General features: G+C 34.7%; 1 protein-coding gene, 1 long non-coding RNA gene and 1 pseudogene across 2 annotated transcripts; all 3 read right to left on the bottom strand.

Annotated features, from left to right (window-relative positions):
- Positions 1–7,775: 7,775 nt before the first annotated feature.
- Positions 7,776–10,200, bottom strand: LOC142637319 (uncharacterized). Its single transcript, XR_012844605.1, has 3 exons — positions 9,967–10,200; positions 8,204–8,233; positions 7,776–8,076 (listed from the first exon to the last, which is right to left on the bottom strand). It is a non-coding gene; the product is annotated as an uncharacterized LOC142637319 (long non-coding RNA).
- Positions 10,201–11,214: 1,014 nt separating this feature from the next.
- On the bottom strand, positions 11,215–14,818 carry LOC142636719 (UPF0481 protein At3g47200-like). Its single transcript, XM_075811006.1, has 2 exons — positions 14,195–14,818; positions 11,215–12,133 (listed from the first exon to the last, which is right to left on the bottom strand). The coding sequence occupies exons 1-2, from the start codon at positions 14,816–14,818 to the stop codon at positions 11,228–11,230; spliced, it is 1,530 nt and encodes a 509-aa protein (XP_075667121.1). The 3' UTR covers positions 11,215–11,227.
- Positions 14,819–18,134: 3,316 nt separating this feature from the next.
- LOC142634852 (UPF0481 protein At3g47200-like) lies at positions 18,135–22,957 on the bottom strand (annotated as a pseudogene).
- Between the last annotated feature and the right edge of the window lie 730 nt (positions 22,958–23,687).

The raw sequence follows: 23,687 nt of genomic DNA, 5'->3' as shown, positions 1-23,687 counted from the left end.
TGTTGATTACTTTTTGGACTTCAATACTTGTAAGCATTCTATATTATTATATTGATAATTGTATTGGATGAATTGTTGTATTGGAGCAAGCAAGTGGCTTGCATGGTGTTATAAGGTAGTTGCAATTGATATTTGGAGTATTTATTAAATTTGGAAATTTGGATTAATATGGTTGAGTTATATTTATTGATTATTTTTTGAATTTCAATACTTGTAAGCATTATATATTTGTGATTATGATAATTACGTTGGGGTGGATTGTTGAGTTGGAGCAAGTGGGTGGCTTGCATGGTGTTATAAGACAGTTTACATTCATATTGAAAGTGTTTATTATTTTTTGAAAATTTGGATGTTGTTGAGTTATGTTTGTTGATTACTTTTTGGACTCCAGCACTTGTAAGCATTCTATATTATTATATTGATAATTGTATTGGGTGGATTGTTGTGTTGGAGCAAGCGAGTGGCTTGCATAGTGTTATAAGGTCGTTACAATTGATATTTAGAGTGTTTATTAAGTTTGGAAATTTGGATGGATATGGTTGAGTTATATTTTTTGATTACTTTTTGAACTGCAATACTTGTAAGCATTCTATATTTGTGATTATGATAATTGCGTTGGGGTGAATTGTTAAGTTAGAGTAAGCGAGTGGCTTGCACGGTGCTATAAAGCGGTTTACATTCATATTGGAAGTGTTTACTATTTTTTGAAAATTTGGATGGATATTTTTTGAGTTATATTTGTTGATTACTTTTTGGACTTCAATACTTGTAAGCTAACTATATTTTTTTATTACAACAATTGCATGATGTTATAATGCGGTTTACATTCATATTGGGAGTGTTTATTATTTTTTGAAAATTTGGATGTTGTTGAGTTATGGTTGTTGATTACTTTTTAGATTTCAATACTTGTAAGCATTCTATATTATTATATTGATAATTGTTTTATGGTGGATTGTTTAGTTGGAGCAAGCAGGTGGCTTGCATTGATAATTGTTTTATGGTAGACTGTAGTTTGATTATTTCATTTCTTTCAAATGTCGAACATGCAAACTAAATTGAAATTATTAAGAGATATTGATTATTTATCAAATGTATTAATAAATTACTTATGAATTTTGCTCCTTATGCCTACACTAAGGACCTTGGTGTGACTTGCAAGTTATTTTCTCAAATTTGAAAATTTTGCCTTGTTTTCTTAGAAGCATAGGTTTGTTTTGTTAGAGTAATTGAAATATGGATTAATGGTTGGTTTATGCTATCATGATATCGTGCTATAGGTATTTATTGTGTAAATTTGTTCTATAGCTATGGACAAGAGTTGGATGGACATTAGAGATAGGACATCTACGAAATATAGAAATGGAGTTGCACAATTCTTGAATTTTGCATCTCAACATGCACAGTGAGATGGTACGATTGTTTGTCCATGTCAAAAATGTGCACATTCATCAATGTTGGCTATAGATGTTGTACTAATTCATCTAGTATCAAATGGGATTTGTCGAGATTATCGACGTTGGAATTTTCACGAGGAATCATCATCTAGAAACACTTTGGTTAGAACTCCTAGTACTTCTGTCCAAGAAAACTCAAATGGAAATAGTAATATGCATGAAATGTTGCATCACATGTTCCCTATGCATGATATGGTGCCCAAACCAATGGAAGAAGATATGACATCAGATCCTGTGGTAGGAGGCCCTGGTGTGGAACAACCTACACAAGGTCCTAACGAAGAGTCATCCCAATTTCTAAAATTGCTTAAAGATGTTGAGGAACCTTGTTATGAAAGTTGCGCAAAGTTTAGCAAATTGTCAGTTATTGTGTATTTGTACCACTTGAAGTGTCTACTTGGTTGGAGTAACAAATCAATCACCTTGTTGCTTCAATTTTTGCAAGAGCTACTACCTTCAAGTGCGAAGTTGCCAAAAAATTATTATGAGGCAAAAAAATTTATTAAGGATCTAGGTTTGAGTTATGAGAAGATTGATGCTTGCCCCAATGATTGTATGTTGTTTTGGAAGGAAAATTCTAATCTCGAAGCTTGCTTAAATTGTAACCATTCAAGGTGGGCAAGCAACAAGGCCTGAGTTCCAAAAAATACGAATGCTCCTTCCAAGTTCCAAGAAGGTAAAGAAGAAAGTTGCAAAGATCTTAAGGTGGTTCCCTTTTAAAGCCAAGGTTGAAACGATTGTTTATGTCTCCCGAAGTAGCTCCCCACATGAAATGCCATGTTGATGGTCGTATAAATGACAGGTTAATGAGGCATCCTGTTGACTCTGAAACTTGGAAATCATATGACTCTAAGTATGTAGAATTCTCATTTGAGCCTCGTAATGTTTGACTTGGATTAGCAGCTGATGGATTCAAGCCGTCCTCCAATATGAGTACTGCTTATAGTACTTGGTCTATCATGTTGGTCCTATACAATCTTCCTCCTTAGATGTGTATGAAAAGGGCTTATTTCATGTTATCCCTATTGATTCCTGGTCCAACCTCTCCTGGGAACGATATAGATGTGTACTTACAACCCTTAGTACATGAACTCAAGGAATTATGGGATGTTGGAGTAGAAACTTTTGATGTGTCTTCCAATAGCTCATTTTAAATGCATGTAGTATTGTTGTGGATCATAAATGATTTTCCAGCATATGATGATATTTCAGGTTGGAGTACCATAGGAGCTCTTGCATGTCCTTGTTGTAACTACAATCCTCAATCTCGTTGGTTAAAACATGGAAGAAAATTATGTTATATTGGACATAGGCGATTCTTGGATAGTGATCATGAATTTCATAATCATGATAGGGAGTTTTATGGGCATAAAGATTTCAGTCAAGCTCCTGTTGTAGTGTTAGGAAGTGAAATCATTACGCAAAAAGAAACTGTGGTTGATGTTGTTTTTGGGAAGAAAAAAATTAATTTTATGAATAAGAGAAAAAGAGGGGAGGAAGCCTTGTGTATATGGAAGAAGAGAAGTATATTTTTTAGCTTTCCTTATTGGGAGAACCACATGTTGCTTCACAATCTTTATGTGATGCAAAAAATGTACATACTGGTGGTTCAAAATATTTTGCTTTGTACGCAGAAGAAATGGTAATGACACAATAATTATCTTGTAAATGACTTATTAGATTGTTCTTAAGTTTGTATGAAACCATTATCCCTAATTAAATAAATGTAATGACCTTAATTTAGGTAAAAATGCTTGGGCATCCTGTAAAGCGTGCAGATGTATATGTAAAACTCCATCTTCGTAAAGATGATATTCCTGTTAACGCCGAAGTAGAAAGCAACATTATAAGTAATATCATGATTTGCTAAGTGTAATATTGAATATATTAACATTGTTAATTTCTAATGTGTTATTGTGTTCAAATTTTGAATATTAGGAAAATATCAACAAACTATTGAGTGAGTCCTCAAATCGCGTGCAGTCATCTGACTTTACTGGTAGTATTGCATGGGCACCAGATGACGTATATGCTTAAGTGTTTGGTAATGAGCGCAATGGTCGTGTTTGGGGTGTGGGGTTTGGCCTAACCCCAAGTATGCATCCTGCCAAGAGCACTCCTGCAATTGCTCAAGTAAGAAGCCAAGAAAGGGATGCTGAAGTGACTTAGTTGAAGAATCAAGTGGCTTTTTTAACGGAAAAAGTGAATCGTTATGAAAACTTGGAGAAGTAAGTGACCCAATTGATGCAACTAGTGCAAAATCAGCAAAATCATTCTTCAGAAGCTAGTCAAGTATTAAATTTTAATGTTTTAAAATGTATTTGGTGTTAAAATTTTTAAAGTATAGCAGCTATTATTTTGTTACTCGAAATGATTTCTTTATGAAATTATTAGATACTCTTAATTTGTACTCAGGGTGGTTTCAGTTTAGATCATGAATCTCCAACTCCTTATAGATCGCAGACTTCATCCCATCAAGAAACTAGCATATAGCGGTACATGCAGTGTTTTAAGGACTTCATGGGCTATTACATAGTTGTTTCGAACAACCACAATTATTTTGGACCTATTGTACTTTGTTTATAATATTGCCATAGTTTAGGTGGTTTTTTTTTTTTTTTTTTTTTTTTTTTTTTTTTTTTTTTTTTTTTTTTTTTTTTGTATAGGTAGACAAGTGTTTTGTTACAACCACATTTATTTTGAAAGTATTGTACTTTGTTTAATATTGTCATAGTTTAGGTGGTTTTTTTTTTTTTTTGTGTGTGTGTAGGTAGACAAGTGTTTTGTTCAATTCAAGATAATACATGTATTGGTATTAAACACACACACACACACACACACACACAGATATATATATATATATATATATATATATATATATATATATATATTGAATCTATGGTTAATGTGTTATTGTGGAATATTGATGATCAATAGGTATATTTTATCTATTACAAGCTTGTGTAAGTTATTGTTAAATTTTAAGCAGGTTTATATAGCATTTTTAATATTTTTTTTAAAATAATGAGTAGCTTTTTGCGACGTTTTAAAAACGTCGCTAAAAAGTAAGAGGAAATCCTTTTTAGTGATGCCTTTAAAACGATGCAAATAATCAATCCTATAGCGATGTTTTAAAAACGTCACTAAAAAGCTAGAAGACAAATGCTTTTGCAATGTTTTTGAAATGTCACTATAGGTGTGATTATTTGCGGTGTTTTAAAAACGTCGCTAAATGTATTTTCCTCCATTATATACAAAAACGTTATATTATTTAGTGACGTTTTTGAACGTCGCAAAAAAAATCGTCGTTGTAGACCATTTGTGTCTATAGTGACATTTTTTAGGTTTTTAGTGACATTTTACAAACGTCACCTAAACCCAAATTTCTTGTAGCGAGGGGCCCGAATCTCTCTCTCAACCTCAGCTACTTTCTTGGTCTCTCTTATTTTATTTTCATTTTATTTTATGTTTTTAATAAAATTTGGATTTACATGGGTTAGGCTGATGATTTTGGAGGAGAGGGGCCGAAGAGGAAGAGAAAACATAGATTTTATTGAGCAATAGCGGAGAAGAAGAAAAGAGAAGGTGGGGTAGGTGGGATAGATTTCATGTTGTTGAACTGGCATGCTATTATAAAATTTTCAATTTGTTGTGACAAATTTTTTTTGTGAGTATACGAAAATTTAGTTACCTTAAAAAAAAAAAATCAAACCTTGTTTAATAATACTTTATTGAACTATATACAGCTGAGTCATCAAATCAATTAATCTGTATTGAATAGATTAGGCAAAGGAAATTAATGGAATGGATTATTAATTAGTGGTTACCTTTTAGTCCTCTAATAATAGCGGAAGAGCTCAAGTATGTATGAAGCAACCATCAACGACCATCATGCAGTCTCTGAGTAGCATTGTCTTGCTCTCCCTTCGTACTTCTTCATGGCCTCAGCAAAATGTTGAAGTCTATATCTTCTCTTTCTTCCTTACTTTGATAACACATCAAACTGAAAAGAAATTGGAGTTTATGCCCTTGTAGCTGGGGATTCTTGTAATGAAATGGGCCAATAGAGACAAACACAGGATCATAGGCATGCTTATCAACTTGTCTCATGTTTGTTGGAGCTCGGAACATTGTGCATGGCGTTGGAGAATATCTAGGGTGGCAAAAATTTCTTCTTCCATGGAGTCATTGATAAGCTTGAGCACCCAATTAGGAGTTGTGCTTGTACTTGCACTACCAGTGCTTCTTGGTAGTGGTGAATCTGAAAGTGCCATGCGGTTCAAGAAGTTGTGCTTGACTTCTTTGACAAAGCTTGATCACCTCTTGTGTAGCTACACTAACACAAGGCCAAAAGAACATCTAGGTACGTAGCATCCATCTTCACATGCAGATCATGAAGAGTACTAAAAAAAATTAAGCAGTTTGCACTGATTAAGGATTTAGGAATTCAAAATGATAATTATGTGTGGATTCAATATCTTCTTCTCTCATCTTATTTTGGTATTATGGTCAACTGGTCAATTAATACAGTAAGGATAACTCGTAATTATTATTTGGGACCCCACTTACTAGCTTGCAAATATTTTTTGTGGACATGACAACGTTGTTAACAATTACTTCCCAATATTATAAATCAAACATGATGATCAACATATTTCTACTTTTTCATTAGTATCTTAAAGAGTAACGATTTTCCTGCTTCATGACATAGGCAATGATACTTCGGGTTTGTTTGGGATCCACTTATTTTGCGGAAATTGAAATTTTTTTATTGAATGTACTGTAGATAAAAGTAAAAATTAGCTGAAATAATACAATAAAACCTATGAATAGTATCAAAAAGTGTTGTGGTACCCATAAATAGTAGCAAAAATAAGCTGAATAGTAAAATAAGCTGCCTTTTTAAGCTGAAGCCAAACGCACACTTCATGTGGCGTGATGCTCACCTCTACATATTGCTTTTTTTTTTTTTCCTTTCTTTTTTTTAACCCTACATATTGTGCTAAAAATCAATTATTCGTATGACACACTATGTAAAGCTTATATTATATCCATCTTCATTTGGAATGAAAACATGGTTTTGATACTTAGACCGTTCAAAGAACCAAAAAAGCGAGAAGTTTAACGTTTTTAAGGTTGAACTAAAGCCTTATCAAGATCGAACAGTGATAACCTAATAATTATTTTAATAATAATTAATATAATACTCTAGTAATAAATAAAATAAATGTGAAAATTTTAATAATTTAACTTATATAAAAAAGTTAAAATATATCTTTTTTATTAAAGATTAAATATTTTTCTCAGATTTGTTTCAAAGATTAGATAATTTATTCAAAATTTGTTAGTGAATTTGTAATATAGTAATGTAATTATTATACAATACTAATACATTTAAGTCGTAAAAAAAATATCTTAAAGTTTACACAGGTGGCAGGTTAGGTGTTCTAGAAGTATAAAAATAAAAACTAAAGTCACTAGAGTCATGGAATAAGTAACAAGTGTCTAGACCGAGGAATTCTTTAATTAATATAAATAAATAAAAATGTCTCCTTCCCCACCAAACAGGTAAGAAAGTGAGAATAAGAAACCCCCCAGCCCCTTAATTATGGTCTCTGTTTCACTTTAATTATTTTGCAATTCAAGAGGAATATAATATTTGGATAGGTGATAAGTTCAAGGACTTTGGGGCATAAATGGGAGGAAAAAAGATTTTGATTTTATTGATCAGTCTAATGCATGGGAGATATCACTTGGTCTAACAAGTAACAAATCATGTAGCTCTCATCTTCTCTTCCTCTCTCACCCTCTTCCCATACTGGTCATTAAAGAATGGGACAATTTCCATGACTCCCTTATATACTATATAGCACAATCGTGTGGCATCAACACTACAAAAAATGAGGGCTTTAGCCACGTTTAAAAAATGCGGCTATAGCCTATAGTTGCGTTTTTTATAGCTGCATTTACGCGCTCGGCCTTCTCAGTGTGACCATAGGTCCAACAGGACTAAAGCTGTGTTTTTATAAACGCGGCTATAGACCCTGTGTTGTGCTACGTTTATAACCTACGACTGTAGGTAGAGTTTTGGCTACGTTTTCAAACTGCGACTAAAGCCTCCTATGCATTTTTTTTTTTTTTTATAGCTACGTTTCATAAGCATGGCTATAGGTTTTTTTTCTCTTTTTTTTCCTTGCTAATTCACAATTCCTGCCCAAATTTACATAACCAAACTATACATATACATATACATCACAATTCCTTGCTAAATCACAATTCCTGCCCAACTGTACATAACCAAACTATACATATACATATACATCACAATTCCTTGCTAAATCACAATTCCTGCCCAACTGTACATCACATATACATCATGAAAGCTAAACCAAACATAACCAAATATACATCACAGACAACTATATATACATCACAGCTGAACCAACAAGTTTACAAGTTCCCCATTTTGCAAGTTCCCAAAATAGCTGAACCAAAAAGTTTACAAGTTCCCAACAAAATACCCATCTACACCCACAAATACCCATCTACAACAAAAGGCATGCCCTATACATTTCAGCTATTTGCTTTCAACAATCACCAACAGATGAGTGGGGTGCATCTGCATAGAATGAGTGGAGAATTTTAAATAGCATTTAAAAAATAGGACCACAGTACTTAGAGTAGAGAATTTGCATAATGCCTAGACATTTTCTTTTAAGATGGCCAGTACAAAATAATGAATTTACCAGTACAAAACTGCCAACTCCAATATCCATCTGACATAAAATCAACACAATAAATAAATTTACATATCAATTAAAAAGAAATTTACCACAACATTATGAAAGAGAGAATCTACAACCTAATCTTTGTAAGCAGTACTAATATAAAAATATATTCCAACCTAAACTATATATTCCAAAACCAGAATATTTACTTATAAAAAAAATATGAGGATTTCTCCACTTATGTCTTTCCTACTTTCACTGTAATTGATTCATTCACTCAATTTAGAAAGACAAATACGAACCAATATTAATGCATGAGGGAAATTTCAAACAAGCAACAACAAGTTGAAAGGTATAAAATATAAGACATTACAACTGAAGAGTGGAAAGAACTTTAGATGCAGCAAGTGTTTAGACCCAATTCAAATTGTATCATCAGAATGTCCAATGAAAAGAATAACATTTATTCACATACTAGACTTAATAAAACACATGGTTTCTACTTCTAACAAAATCCTGAAATCTAGGTGGCACATGTGTCAGCCCTTAGACTTGGCTAGCCTTGTGCCATGTCATCATCATCTATGTCATGCATTATACTCTTGGGCTACAGCCCATTGGCTATGAAAACATTTGGGCTACAGTAATCAACAATAATAAGAAAAAGTGCAATAACAATAATCAACATCTTACCAAACTAGTACCAGAAGTCTCAGTCTTAGCATACTTTCTAGGAAATATTCTGAAGTCAACAGCCAAGATACACAAGCATGTTAAAATCATCTGCCGCAAATGGTTTCAATAACATGAGTAACATTTTTTTTTTTTTTTGATAGGTAACATGAGTAACAAGTTAATGTGAAAACTTCAACATGGTTAACCATATTATACAGGTAATAAACTATTTACTGACTGTGAGACAGCATACCATGGAAACCCAGTATGATGAGATAAATTCATTAGTATAATGGACCCTTCTTTCCAAAGAAGGAGAAGGAAAATTAGATTTGTACCAAAGAATAAACAAGTTTGTCTTAGCTATATCCTATAGAAGTCAATTAGATGCTTATGGCCACTCATGCAATATCCTAAAGCATATATGCCTATATGGTCACATGTTAATGACATTGCCACTGAAAAATAAACAAAACAAGAGAACCATGCGTTTGAAGTGTTAACTTTTCAATGCAATAATAAAAAACAGTACTATGATTAGCAAAATTGCCCATAAATATGTCCAATCCGCAAGAACCTGTCATGAGTAATGATTACAAAATTAAATACAAAAATTACATGTATTGAAGGAAAATTTTCAGAGATGATCGGATATCAACAAGCACAGCTAGGATTGGTAGTGTTAGATCAAATACAAACACAGTTCGAATAGCAAAACCACTTTCAACATATAGAGCAAGGTTTAACCCATAAATATGTAGTACATTAATGACTAGATTCTATTAACATAGTTTGAATAGCAAAACCAACAATTTTATGAACCAAAATGACCCCAACCTAATAATATTGTGACTTGAAAAATTCTAAGAGAACTTTTCACAAACACCTTTCATAATCTTTTCACACTGAACCCACTTCAAATTAGACTCACAAACCACATAAGCACTTCAAAGACCCACATCCAAAAAGAGTTTGCAAATCCATATATAAGCATATCAAGCACCAGATACAAGAAATTTTTCAATTTTTACTCAGTTTCTCGGCAACCAAAAAACAGGTTCAAATCAAGAAAAATTATGAGAGAGAGAGAGAGAGAGAGTTCTAACCTATAGCAAAGGACAATGTAGACCACGAGAGCTTCAGGAACACGACTTTTTGATTAGGCAGCTTGACAATGATGGCTATGGCAGCTCAGAGAGAGAGCTCTGAGAACTGAACTAGGAATGGGTCGATGGTGGCTGGTGGAGATAAAGAAGGGAAATGGGTGGTGGAGAGTGCGAGATGCTCGGCGGCGTAGAGAGGTTGTCAGCAGCGGCGGTGGCGTCAATCGAAGCATGACGATGTGGCGTTGAGAGTGATAGAGAGTGAGAGTTTTTTTTAGGGTTTTTTAGAGGAGTGATTTGAGTTTGTGTGAAATTGAGGGTTTTTTTTTTTTTTTTTTTTGTTGTAATTTATACCAAGGCTATAGCCGTGTTTATAAAACGTAGCTATAGACATGGTTTAAGCCGCTATAGGAAGGCTATGGCCGCGGTTTATTAACGCGGCTATAGGTCCTATTTAAAAATAAAAAAATAAACTTTGTTCAACCTATAGCTGCGCTTAAATCACGCGGCTACAGAGAACACTATAGCCGCATTTATGTCAAACACGGATTTAGGTGTTCTTATGGCTGCATTTTCCAAACGAGGCTATAGGACCCCCAAAAAAAAAAAAAATTCAGCATGTCTATAGCCGCGTTTTTCAAACGCGGCCATAAACCTGCCCACATAAACGTGGCTAAAAACACCAAAAAATGCGGCTACATATCTAATTTATAGCTGCGTTTAATAAACACGGCTATAGGTTTATCGTTGTAGCCGCGTTTACTATAAATGCGGCTATAACTAGACTTGGACCTTGGGAGGTATCATTTGTATCGTTATAAAATAATTGTGTATTAAATTGCATTAATACTGAATAGTAGTAGTAGTCCCCCACCCCTAATGACAAAGAGAGGTGCTACGTCCACAACATTTTTACAACAAATCATAGGTGGTTAGTTGTTATTGGTTCAAATTTGAACCTAACACTAAGATTACTTTTTTGCCCCAACAATAACAACCAGTTACATCCTGCCACTTAGGATTTGTTGTAAAAATGTTGTGGACATATCATTTCTTATTGCTAACTCCATCACTAACTCCAACTCCTGATTCTATTCCTATGTGGCGTGTTCTTACTATTACAAAATAAAATTATTACAAAACACAAATTAAATACACTTTTATAGCCACAATCTTGGTACTCACTCTTGATGTTACTACAAGTAGTTAAGAAATAATAGTCAATTAATTTTCATACAAGTCAATGCTACTAGAGATTTAATGATCATGGATGTGGTCGAATGTAAGCAATAATAGTAAACATGGTCTGAATGACACTAAGATACAATAATAGAACCGTGATAAGATATGATATACTATTAACTGGGGAAGAAAAATATTCGCGTCTCAACGCTGCCATGATCTTGAGGTATGTCTTATTGCTACGTAGATAAATTGTCTGTATCAGTGGAGAAAGGTAGCACTCATGCCAATGATCATAAGCAACATTCTTAGTGAGATCATTGAGAAGCACAGAAACTTCATGGTCGCTGCCCAGAACATGATAAAAGATCCTCTTGTTACGAAGAATTTGAACATCTTCGGGTGTGTTCACAAGTCCATCGAAGAACATAATGTAAGATGTGAAATAAGGTTTTACACTTCTATTGCACTGTTCATAGGCAACAAGATTTCTCAAGATTGGTCCAGTTTTATAGTCAATAAAAAGTGGAGGAATCTCTAGTGAAGCCCTACCAGTCAACACTGTCATGTGGTGGCCTTGGTAATTGATGTCTAATAGGTCACCCTCTCCACTCTTTAAGAAAATCCCAACTCGTTGGAGCTCCCTAACACTAGGTATTAAACACTTTTTCTCTTGCATCAGTGACCCATAAGAGCTTGGAAGGGGATGATGATATATGGGTTTGAAAGTTGAGTGAAAAAGTGCAAGCAAATGGTCAGGTGCTTGCTCAAGAAAGTGGTCTTGTATTGGTGTTTTTTGTGCTCGAGTGAGTAAAGGATCAAGGAACTTAAGTGCAACATGTATGAGAGGAGGCTCATGGCCTAAGCTAGTGAGTAGATATAATTCTTGTAGGACAAAAAATGGTAGTTGGTTTTCGAGCTTCACCAAATCCAACCTAATAACAGGTAGCTTCCAACGTGTTCTGAAGATGGGATCATCTAAAATTTCCTGCAAGAAGATGCATTGGATTAGCAAAATTTCCTTCAATAAAATGTAGGTTTCCACTTTCCCCACTTTTTTTTTCTTTTTTTCTGATCATCTAGAAACAGCAATATTTTAGTTTTTTGGATTATAAGTGGGGGTCCCTTTTTTACTTGACTTGCTTTTGTAATGAAAGGGGAATCTTAATCATTTTTCCTTTTTTTTTCTTCTGAAGAATATGCTAGCCTTGATCATTGCTAGCACATATTTCATCTCATACTCAAGGGAAAAAGGTGTTCATATATGATTCCCTGTATAAGGCAACAAGGTGTTCGTATATATCTTTTTTTTTTTTTTACTGGTTTAGAAGTTTTGTTTTCCCCCAAAAAAAAAAATAATAAGAGAAGGAAATGAGTTTAAGGGTTTAGCATAAAAATTTTTGTTAAAATAATTTCAATTGAAAACATTTTTAGGGAAAATTATTTGTATTTAGTTGTGTTCTTGAAAATGCTCTAATTTTTTTTTTTATAAGTTTGACTCATATGAAAAAATCACAAACTTTCATATAATTATATATAAATATTAAATAAAAATGTGAATTCACAGCTTTGAAATATTAATAACAACGACAAAAATTAAAAATAAGCACAATCAAAATAAAATTATTGAAAGTTTAACTAATAATTAAAACTGTCAAAATAAAAGTGCAACAAAAAAGAATAATAGAATTATTTACCAATTGTGGGAAGGGGAAGCCCGAAGAAAGAGGATCGCCAAATGGATTCAACTCAAGGAGCAACTGGGCCCAACTATTCATCAGATCAGGCCTAGTGTGATTAGGATAGTCCAGTTAGTGAAACTGAGGAAGACGGTTCGTCCAAGGTGCCCGAGGAGTAGACACTCCTCAGGAGACTGGGGACAAATCACCAAGGCCATAAGGTTGAAGGCCGAGGAAGGAAGTAGTGGCATGCAAGCAAGGGATGGAGGAAGCTTTTAGATAAAGCACCTATCACCTCCCCATTTAATGCACTATACCACCTCAGCTTACTGCATTAATGGCAGAACGACTCCTGAACAGTGCCCCCACAGCCTACAGCCTATTCTACCACCACTAGCAAAGCAATGATGGGACAAGTATCTAAGAAGGGATCAATGACCATCCAAGTTGAAGACTTGGATGCAATCCTAGCAACTATATATAGGAAAGAAGATCCTCCTAGAAAGGGGATCAGAAAAATCTAAAGGGGAAGAAATAAAGATATAGACAGAGAAATTGAGAACTGTGTAACCGAGAAGTATATATCCTAAGAACTGTTGCTCCTCGGCCATCCCAAGGAAGAGCTTGAATACAAATTTCTATTCCTTTCTATTATTCTCTACTAAAACTATTATCTAAGCCAATTTTCTTTCTTTAAATTATCAAACGAAGTTGCCAAGGCATGAAGGGTTAACCTTAACAATCCACATCTACAAATTAATTGTATTGGACCTCCATTCTAACCCGTTCTCATATAGTTTAGGCCGAAATGTTCATTTTGCCCCCTACACTAATCAATTCACAGATTCACATTCATAACTGCAAAAACTTGAAACCTCCCCAAAAGTACACTTGAAAGTTATTTTTGTGCTACTTCTAAAAATTTAGGAGTCATTTCCAAAAAAATTGAGTCTTAAAGAGGGTGTATGATTTAGGCTTGATGAAGTTTTCAACCATACCAAACATCCAAAAATGAGAAAAATGTTTTATGTCGAAACAAACGAGACCTAAACTTTATGTTGTTGAACTAAAAATTATAAAATTCTTCATTTTGTTCCAACTTGAAAAAAGTAAATTTCTTGTTTTTTAAGAGTAAAAAAATTCAATTACTGCAAAAAATCAAAACTTATAGATTAATTATACTTTATTAAATCACACGACTAAGAAGTCCTCAAAGTCAATCAAATTCCAAAAGTATTGAAATTGAACTGACATCTTAATATTTCTTAGTGCTTCAGATGAAAACTTCGAAGTCCTTCATTTAGAATTATTAAATAATAATAGATAAATAAATTAGGCAAATGAAATAATTGGAATGGATTAGTGGCTACCTTTTCACTCCTTAGATAATAGCGGAAGAGCTCAATTATGAAACAACCATCAATGACCATCATGCGGACAAAATCATCTGTAGAAATGCGTTCAAAGGCCTCTGAGTAGCACCATCTTGCTCTCCCTTCCAACCTCTTCATGGCCTCAGCAAGTCGTTGGAGCCAGTGTTCTCTTTCTTCCTTGCTTTCATAACGCATGGAACCGAACAGAAACCGGAGTTTATGCTCTTCCATCTCTTGTAGCAGGGGATTCTTGTAATGAAAAGGGCCAATAGAGACAAGCACAGGGTCATAGGCATGTTCATCCACTCGTTTCATGTTTGTAGGAGCCCGAAACATTGTGCATGGCATTGGACAATATCTTGGGGTGGCAAATGATTCTTCTTTCATGGAGTACTCATTGACAAGCTTGAGCACCCAATTAGGAGTTGAACTTGTACTTGCAATTGTGGGGTAGTCAAGCTTTTGGTTAAGGGTTGAACTTGTACTTGCAATTGTGGGGTAGTCAAGCTTCTGGTTAAGGGATATATCCTCTCTCAGACCAGTGCTTCCCACTACCAGTAGCAGCGAATCTGAATTATTAATTGCTTCCCTACTCATGTGGTTCATGAAGTTGTGCTCCATTTCTTGGAGAAATTTTGAAGAATGCAAGTATGACCAGATACAATGATCTTATTATGGTATCTGCAGGGTCAAGTCAAGTCTAGTAGATAAAATTAAATATTTCCTCAACTCTTTTCGAGGCCCCATTTTTTACAGCCAGGATAAGACCTTTTTGACCCCTACTCTACTTACCCTGCTAGCAACTATTTTGTGTGGAAAATGTTGTTAACAGTTACCATTATTCCCATTATTAATGAAACATAAATCTTTCCTACTTTTTTTCATTAGTATCATTTCAAAAATTACAGACAGAAACAAATGATAAGAGTAGTTCATCAAAAAAAATAAAATAAAATGATAAGAGTCACGTTTTGTTCCTTCATGACATAGGCAATGATACGTCATGCTCACACCTAAAGCTTATATCATATCGATCCTCATGATTTAGCATGGAAATTCATCACAATGAACCTATAAATCGGAATTGGACTTATAATTAGTGGAGTCGGAGTTTGCCATTATGATCCGAGGCTTCATGGACACCGAATTCCTCAGGAAAGTTCTACTGTCGTGAGTGGAAGGTGGTAGAGATACTGCTATGAAAAATCTATGTTTATGATGCCAGATTTTGGCCAAATTGAAAGGCATCATTTGTTTTTCTCTTTTCCTTTTTCTTTTTTTATTTGGTTACTAGGAAGTAAGGCTATCTATCTTGACCCGTCACCCAAACCACTCGACCCAACGCTAGCGACAGTTGACGACAGATTTCCAAGTTCAAAATTTGAAACTGACGGATCTTCGCATGAAAAACTGAATCCAACCGACCCTACCCACCTCCACCTCTCTCAAACGCATATCCAATGAGATCTGGCGAGATTTGGAGAGATCTCGACGAGATCCTTTCGAGATGCAGCCAAATTTTAATGAGATCTATCGAGATTCAGCCAGTTCTTGACAAGATTTGTCGAGATTTGACCAAATCTCAACAAGATCTTGTTGAGATTTAGACAGTTCTCACCGTCATTGTTGTTCCACTGGTTTTGACCGAAACTGAAGCTGTCCACCCAAAACAAAATTGAACCGAACCGTGGTTTCCAACGGTCAGCGGTGGATCAAACTTCTTGTCACCTGAAGTGGTCGAGTCGATTTCAGGTTTGGCACAAACCCGACCTAGACCGACCCATGGACAGCCCTGCTAAGAAGTAGGCATGTTTATCCACTCGTCTCATGTTTGTAGGAGCTCGGAACATTGTGCACGATGTTGAAGTATATCTGGGGGTGGCAAATATTTCTTCTTCCATAGAGTCATTGACAAGCTTGAGCACCCAATTAGGAGTTGTGCTTGTACTTGTACTTGTACTACCAGTGCTTCCTGGTAGTGGTGAATCTGCCATGCGGTTCAAGAAGTTGTGCTATATTTTTTTGACAAAACTTGGCCTCCTATGCAGCTACGCTAACACAAGGCCAAAAGAACATCTAGGTACGTAGCATCCATCTTCACATCATGAAGAGTACTCATAAAATTAAGCAGCTAGCACTGATTAAGAATTTAGGAATCCAAAATGATAATTATGTGTGTATTCAATATCTTCTTCTCTCGTCTTATTTTGGTATCAGGGTCGATTGGTCAAGTCTAGCAGATGTCTACAATTAATACAGTAAGGATAGCTTGTAATTATTATTGGGTCATGCTAACGAATGCCCTTAGGGCATTGGTTAACAATCCAATTTAGGAAAGTTTTGACATCATTTTTATGGAAAATGAAAAAAACTGTTAAAATATTAATTGTTTTATTTTCTTTTCCCATAAAAACTTTCTTTAAATAGTTTATTAATTAATGCCCTAAGGGCATCCATTAGCATTTCTCATTATTATTTGGGACCCCACTTACCAGTTTGCAAATATTTTTTGTGGACAGGACATCATTGTTAACAATTACTTCCCATGTTCATCAAAAAAACAACAATTACTTCCCAATATTATAAATCAAACATGATAAACATATTTCTACTTTTTCATTAGTATCTTAAAAAATCACAAAGAAAAACAAATAAAGAGTAACGATTTTCCTGCTTCACGACATAGGCAATGATACTTCATGTGGCGTCATGCTCACCTCTACTTATTGCTTTTTTTTTTTTTTGAACCCTACATATTGTATTAAAAATTAATTATTCATATGATACACTACATGTAAATCTTATATTATATACATCCTCATTTGACATGAAAACATGATTTTGAAATCCAGATGGTTTAAAGAACCAAAAAAATGAGAAGTTTAAGGTTTTTAAAGTTTAATAAAAATTTAATCAAGATTGAAAGGTGATGATGTAATAATAATTAATATAAAAATAAATAAATAAATAAATGTGAAAATTTTAATAATTTAACTTATATAAAGATGTTAAATATATCTTTTTTATTAAAGATTAAATTATATTTTTCTCAGAATTTGTTGCAAAGATTAGATAATTTATTCAAAATTTGTTAGTGAATTTGTAATATAGTAATATAATTATTATACATGACTAATACATTTAAAGTTTATTTCGTAAAAGAAAAAACCTTAAAGTTTACACAGGTGGCAGGGCTGGTGTTCAAGAAGTATAAAAATAAAAAATAAAGTCACTAAAGTCATGGGATAGGTAACAGTGTCTGGGCCGTGGAATTCTTTAGTTAAAATAAATAAAAAATGTCTCTCTTTTTTTCCTTTTCTTTTTGGATAACACACACATTCAAACCAACACGTTTTTTGATAACACACATTTGATAAAAAAATGTCTCAATCCCCATCAAACAGGTAAGAAAGTGAAACCCCCCCACCCCCCTCAATTATGGTCTCTGTTTCACTTTAATTATTTTGCAATTCAAGAGGAATTTAATAGTTGGATAGGTGATAAGTTTAAGGACTTAGGGCATAAAGTGGAGGAAAAAAAATTGATTTTATTGATCAGTCTAGTGCATGGGAGGTATCACTTGGTCAATCAAGTAACAAATCATGTGGCACTCCTCTGCTCTTCCTTTCTCACCCTTTTCTCATACTGGCCATTAAAAAATGGGACAATTTCTATGGCTCCCTCATATAATATATAGCACAGTTGTGTGGCGTCAAGGACGTAGGCAGACTTGGACCCAGGGAGGTATCACTTGTATGGTTATAAAATAATTGTATATTAAATTGTGTTAATACTTAATAGTACTAGTCCCCTACCCCCAATGACAAATTGCTGATTACAAAATAAAATTATAACGAAACACAAATTAAATACGCTTTTCTAGCCACAATCTTGGTACTCACTCTTGATGTTACTACAAGTAGTTAAGAAATAATAGTCAATTAATTTTCTTACAATTCAATGCTACTAGAGATTTAATGATCATGGATGTGGTCGAATGTAAGCAATAATAGTAAATAGTAAACATGGTCTGAAGGACACTAAGATACAATAATAGAACCGTGATAAGATATGATATACTATTGATCGGGGAAGATAAATATTCGCGTCTTATCGCTGCCATGATCTTGAGGTATGTCTTGTTGCTACGCAGATAAATTTTCTGTATCATGGGAGAAAGGTAGCACTCGTGCCAATCATAAGCAACATCCTTAGTGAGATCATTGAGAAGATCAGAGACTTCATTGTTGCTGCCTAGAACATGATAAAAGATCCTCTTTTTACGAAGAGTTTGAACGTCTTCGGGTGTGTTCACAAGTCCATCAAAGAACATAACGTAAGATGTGAAAAAAGGTTTTACACTTTTATTGCACTGTTCATAGGCAACAAGATTTCTCAAGATTGGTCCAATTTTATGGTCAATAAAAAGAGGAGGAATCTCTAGTGAAGCCCTACCAGTCAAGACTGTCATGTGGTGACTTTGGTATTTGATGTCTAATAGGTCACCCTCTCCACCTTTTAAGAAAATCCCAACTCGTTGGAGCTCCCTAACACTAGGTATTAAGCACTTTTTCTCTTGAATTAGGGACCCATTTCTGCACTTGGAATTTTGGGATTTTCTTTGGGGTTGAAAGTTGAGTGAAAAAGTGCAAGTTAATGGTCAGGTGCGTGCTCAATAAAGTGATCTTGTATTGGTTTTTTGAGACCGAGTGACCAAAGGCTCAAGGAACTTAAGTGCAACTTGTTCAGATGTTTGAGAGGAGGCTCATGGCCTAAGCTAGTGAGCATATATAACTCTTGTAGGACCAAAAATGGAAGTTGGTTTTCTAGCTTCACTAAATCCAACCTAATTACAGGCAGCTTCCAACGTGTTCTGAAGATGGGATCATCATCTTTTTCCTGCAAAGGAGATGCATGGAATTATAAAGAGTTTCCTTCAATAAGATGTAGGTCTACCCACTTTCTTTTTTCTTTTTTGGGCCACGAGTATCATGCGTTTAGAAAGAGCATCATCCATAGTTCTTTTGTAAGCGGGGTTCCTGTTTTACTTGACTTGCGTTTGTTATGGAGGGGATGATACGCTAGCCCTCTTAATCATATATCTTTTTTGTCTTTTGGATGAATATGTTAGCCTTGATCATTGTACTCCACTAGTATATTTTATCTGGTAATGAAGAAAAAGTTTCTTTATATGATTCTAAGTACAAGACAAAAACACCTCCCCTTTTCAAAAGAGTAATATATTATCAATTTCAATATAAATAATGTATATATAATTAGTAACACATCAACAAAATAAGAAATACATTTCTTATTTATTTTTTTCTTATCTTGTATTTAAGATTTTAGATTTAGTATATCAATTTATAAGGCTTATGTTATACTATTTGTAATATCCCTATACATAAATACATCCTAACATAATAATTAATTACATTCCATAATTTTTTTTTTAATCTTGTCATGTATTTAAAAATTAACATATAAATATATAAGGTTTATATAATAAAATTTATATTATCCATTGTGGTGGGCCTTTTTATGTCCTGGGCCGAATTGCTCTTGCCATACTTTGGCCCAATGATTCTAAGGTAGGAAAGTCAGGACTGGCTTAATTGAAACTCACCTTAGGCTAGTTTGTGCGCAAGTTAGAACCTCTTGTAGGAATCTTGGTGGGGTCATGTGCCCATAGTAGGAAATGCTGTCACAAAAAAACGCTATAGCAGGAGAAACATAATACAGCAAGATAACTAAAATATTTTAACTAAAGTACTTGCGTAAACAGTTCCACAAAGGGGAAATATGATAATGTAATTAGGACGAGAGTAGATTAATAACAAGAAAATAGTGTTAGTCCTTGATCAATCATAACAAAAGAATAAAGAGGATTAGTCTGTTAAAGGAACAAATTTGGTCCCTTAGCAGATTCAAGTCCAAGAAGGGAACCTATCTCCAATGTGGGTAACTTCACAAAAGAGTCCTACCGTAGAAATTACTCACTTTGGAAAATAGCCCTAAGTGACTTAATCCCGGATTCTTAACTTGCTAGAAAGTGGGCTATTAAGAGGGAAAGAAGTGGGTAGCCTACTAGTGTATGCTTTTCACTCCTATTTTCTTCCTCACTCTCGATTATCTTGGCTTCTTTGTTTATCTTCTTTGTTTTCTTTGTTTCCTTTTCTTTTCTTTTTTTTACTTCTTTGTTTCTCATGTCCCTTTCGTTCTTGTTGTTGTTTACCGTGCATAGTTATGGCCTTTTATACTGTCTACTGTGATAAGATTTACTATTTTTATCTCTCAACTACTTTTTGCCTGTTGTGGGTGTCCTTCCCAGACTGCCTACTAGTCTGTTGGCTGTTCAGTTACCACCACTACCTTGTGTTGGCCACGCCACGCTTCATTCCCAGACAAAAGTTGTGTTTTGTTTTCTTGCTTCTCTTTGGCACTCTCATTTGGATAAGGGCTGGGTTTCTCCCTTACCAACCTTTATAGCATGCACCAACATTTCAAGATTAAACCCACCTTCTCTCTTTTTATTGTCTAAGCACATAAAAGAATTGCTCTAGTCCACGAAAGATAACATATGACAAGCACTCCCAAAAAAGAAAAAAAAAAGGGAAAAAAAAAGTCCATGTTCCAAAATGAACCAAATTATCAGTTTCATGTTCCAAAATGAACCAAATTATCACAACCCCATTCTCTACAGTTACCTCTACTTGTGTTCTTGAATGTGCTTCATCTAAGCCTTGTAATGGCTCTCTATATACTGTTTAGCCACAGCCACCCTCTCCATGGTCAAGCTAGACCCCACCTCCACCTCCTCCTCCTTCTTAGCCATAGGTCCCACTGTGTTCTCTTCTCTCCTCACCTCCTCCTCATCATAATTAGAGAACTTGGTCGCAGAGTAGCTAGCTAATAAACAATAAATACATGAAATTGTTGCTTGAAGTGAACCTCAAAAAATGAAACAAAAGAAGCGTCAATCATAGCAAAAGCTTCTCCGGGATGAAATGTGGGGCTTTCCCATTGAAATGGGTAAGGAATATATACCCTGCATCAACATGTGATGACACAACGGCATAATGTCACATAATGTAGTCAAAATTTGTTGTAAGAATGTGAAAAACATAGGCTAAGTTATTTGTAGCCTTCCCATTGGGCTCTGGTTTCAAAAATGAGGAAAATATTGCAAAAGTAACACGTTGATGGACTCTAATTTTCACAGCAACCAAACAAAGCATTAATGTGAGCTTTGAAATTCCAATGCACTATCAAAAATAAAAGGAAATAAACTCAAATCCCCTTCTAGGAGAACTATTTACTAAAGCCATAAAATCAATCATGCAAACAATAACTTAGAATCAAATGCCAAAGAAACTGAAAAAAATCACAAGTGAGAGCTTTGGTGCCCTAACTCCAATCCTCAGCTCCGATCGCAATGAATTGAGACCATTGCTTCTCGAAACCCTAGGCGACAAGAACTTCAACAAGCTATCGATCCTCAATCCTTCCCTATTCAACCTCTGGCCTCACTTGCTTCTTTGCCTTGACACCACTGTGATTGAGCTCTACAACACCATCGACAACATTGAGTAAAGGAACATCGCAAGAAGAACCAAGAAGTAAAACACTGACTTCTCCTTCAACCAGGGCAAACTCTTGCGATTGAAGCGGGTCGGGTGAGATCGACTATGAAAAAGAACCGAACGATCCGAGTTGGACTTGAGTCAGTTCCCCTTCAGAGGGAAACACTTGCGGATTGAGCGGAAAGCATCACCGCCTTCTCCACCGCTGCCACTCTCACTAGTGCTAGGCGGAGATGAAATTAGGGTTTGTGACTTCCATGATCAATTCGTACCTAATCGAAGTAACTTGTATGCTTTTTTTGTTGCTGAGAAAACCACGCCAAGAGAGATGAAGAGTCACAAATTGCCGAGATCAATTTGTACCTAATCGGAGTTATGCGATTTCCATGATCGTCGAGCTCTATGAGATTTCCATGATCGTTGAGTCAAGCTATGCTTTCTCAGTTTCTATGAGAGAGTGAACTAAGAGCAAATATTTTTTTGCTTTGTGGCTATCTTTTTAATTTTTTTTGTGGGCTTTTTTCAAGGGCTGAAAATTTTGTACTATTTTATCAAGGGTTGTAGGCTAAAAAATGTAAACATTTTGGTACAAAACTACCCGCACTTTTTTTCACATTTATTTCAAGGGTGTTTTAACTTATTCTGAAGGACTTAATAACCTTTGAAATAAAGTTTAGTAATATAACCAAGCCAATTTGTATTTATAGATTGTATCAACAGATTTTAGTAAACCCTCGATAAAAGAGGGTCGAAATAACTAAAGTTTGTTGTAGTGTTCCTTGCCTTGATAACGCATCGAACATAACAGAAACCAGAGTTTATGCTCTTCCATCTCTTGTAGCAGTTTCTTCTTGTAATGAAAAGGGCCAATAGAGACAAGCACGGGGTCATAGGCATGTTCATCCACTCGTCTCATATTTGTAGGAGCTTGGAACATTGTGCATGGCATTGGATCCATTGGACAATATCTTGCGGTGGCAAATGATTCTTCTTTTATGGAGTCATTGACAAGCTTGAGCACCCAATTAGGAGTTGAACTTTTACTTGTACTTGTACTTGTACTTGTGGGGTAGTAAAGCTTTTGGTTAAGGGCTATATCTTCTCTCAAACCAGTGCTTCCCACTCCTAGTAAATTAATTGCTTCTCTACTCATATGTTTCATGAAGCTGTGTTCCATTTCTTGGAGAAATTTTGAAGAATGCAAAGTATGACTATATAAGCAGTACTAATTAAGAATTTAAATAAAGCAATTCAAAATGATTATGTAATGGATTCAATATTATTATGGTATCTGCAGGGTCAGGTCTAGCAGATAAAATTAAATATTTCTTCAACTTTTTTAGGGTCCCCATTGTTAAAGCTGCGTAAGACCTTTTTGACCCCTACTCTACTTACCCTGCTAGCGACTATTTTATGTGGAAAATGTTGTTAACAGTTATCGTTGTTGTTGTTGTTGTTATTATTATAATTATTATTATTATTTATACCATTCAAAGGGAGATAACAAAGTTTACAAGAGTTATAAAATAGCTGGGTTGTACCAGCATTGGTACATTGGCAATCTAGTTGCAATATTAGCTACAGACCAAACCAGATCAAGGACAACTTTGGGAACAAAGTATAGATTAGAGATCAATCCATTTTGGTGCAAAAATTTTAGATCAGCAATCATGGTCTTCTCCTGCCAATTTGGGATCTTCTTCTTGTTGATTACTTGGACTAGACTTCTACTATTACTTAGGAACATAATTCGTTGAAATCCATGATTTCTGGCTGTGAGAGCTACCTCCACCATAGCTTCTTATAGAGTCCCATAAGCTGAGCTTGCTGTACTGCTAGCTATTCTACAAAACATGATGTCTCTCTGCATATTCTTAGGTGCCAAATCACTTCTTCTAGCTTTCTTC

The sequence above is a fragment of the Castanea sativa genome, chromosome 5 (genome assembly GCF_040712315.1).
Source record: "Castanea sativa cultivar Marrone di Chiusa Pesio chromosome 5, ASM4071231v1".
Classification (NCBI taxonomy): Eukaryota; Viridiplantae; Streptophyta; class Magnoliopsida; order Fagales; family Fagaceae; genus Castanea; species Castanea sativa.
This window is presented reverse-complemented; position numbering and strand designations above follow the sequence as displayed.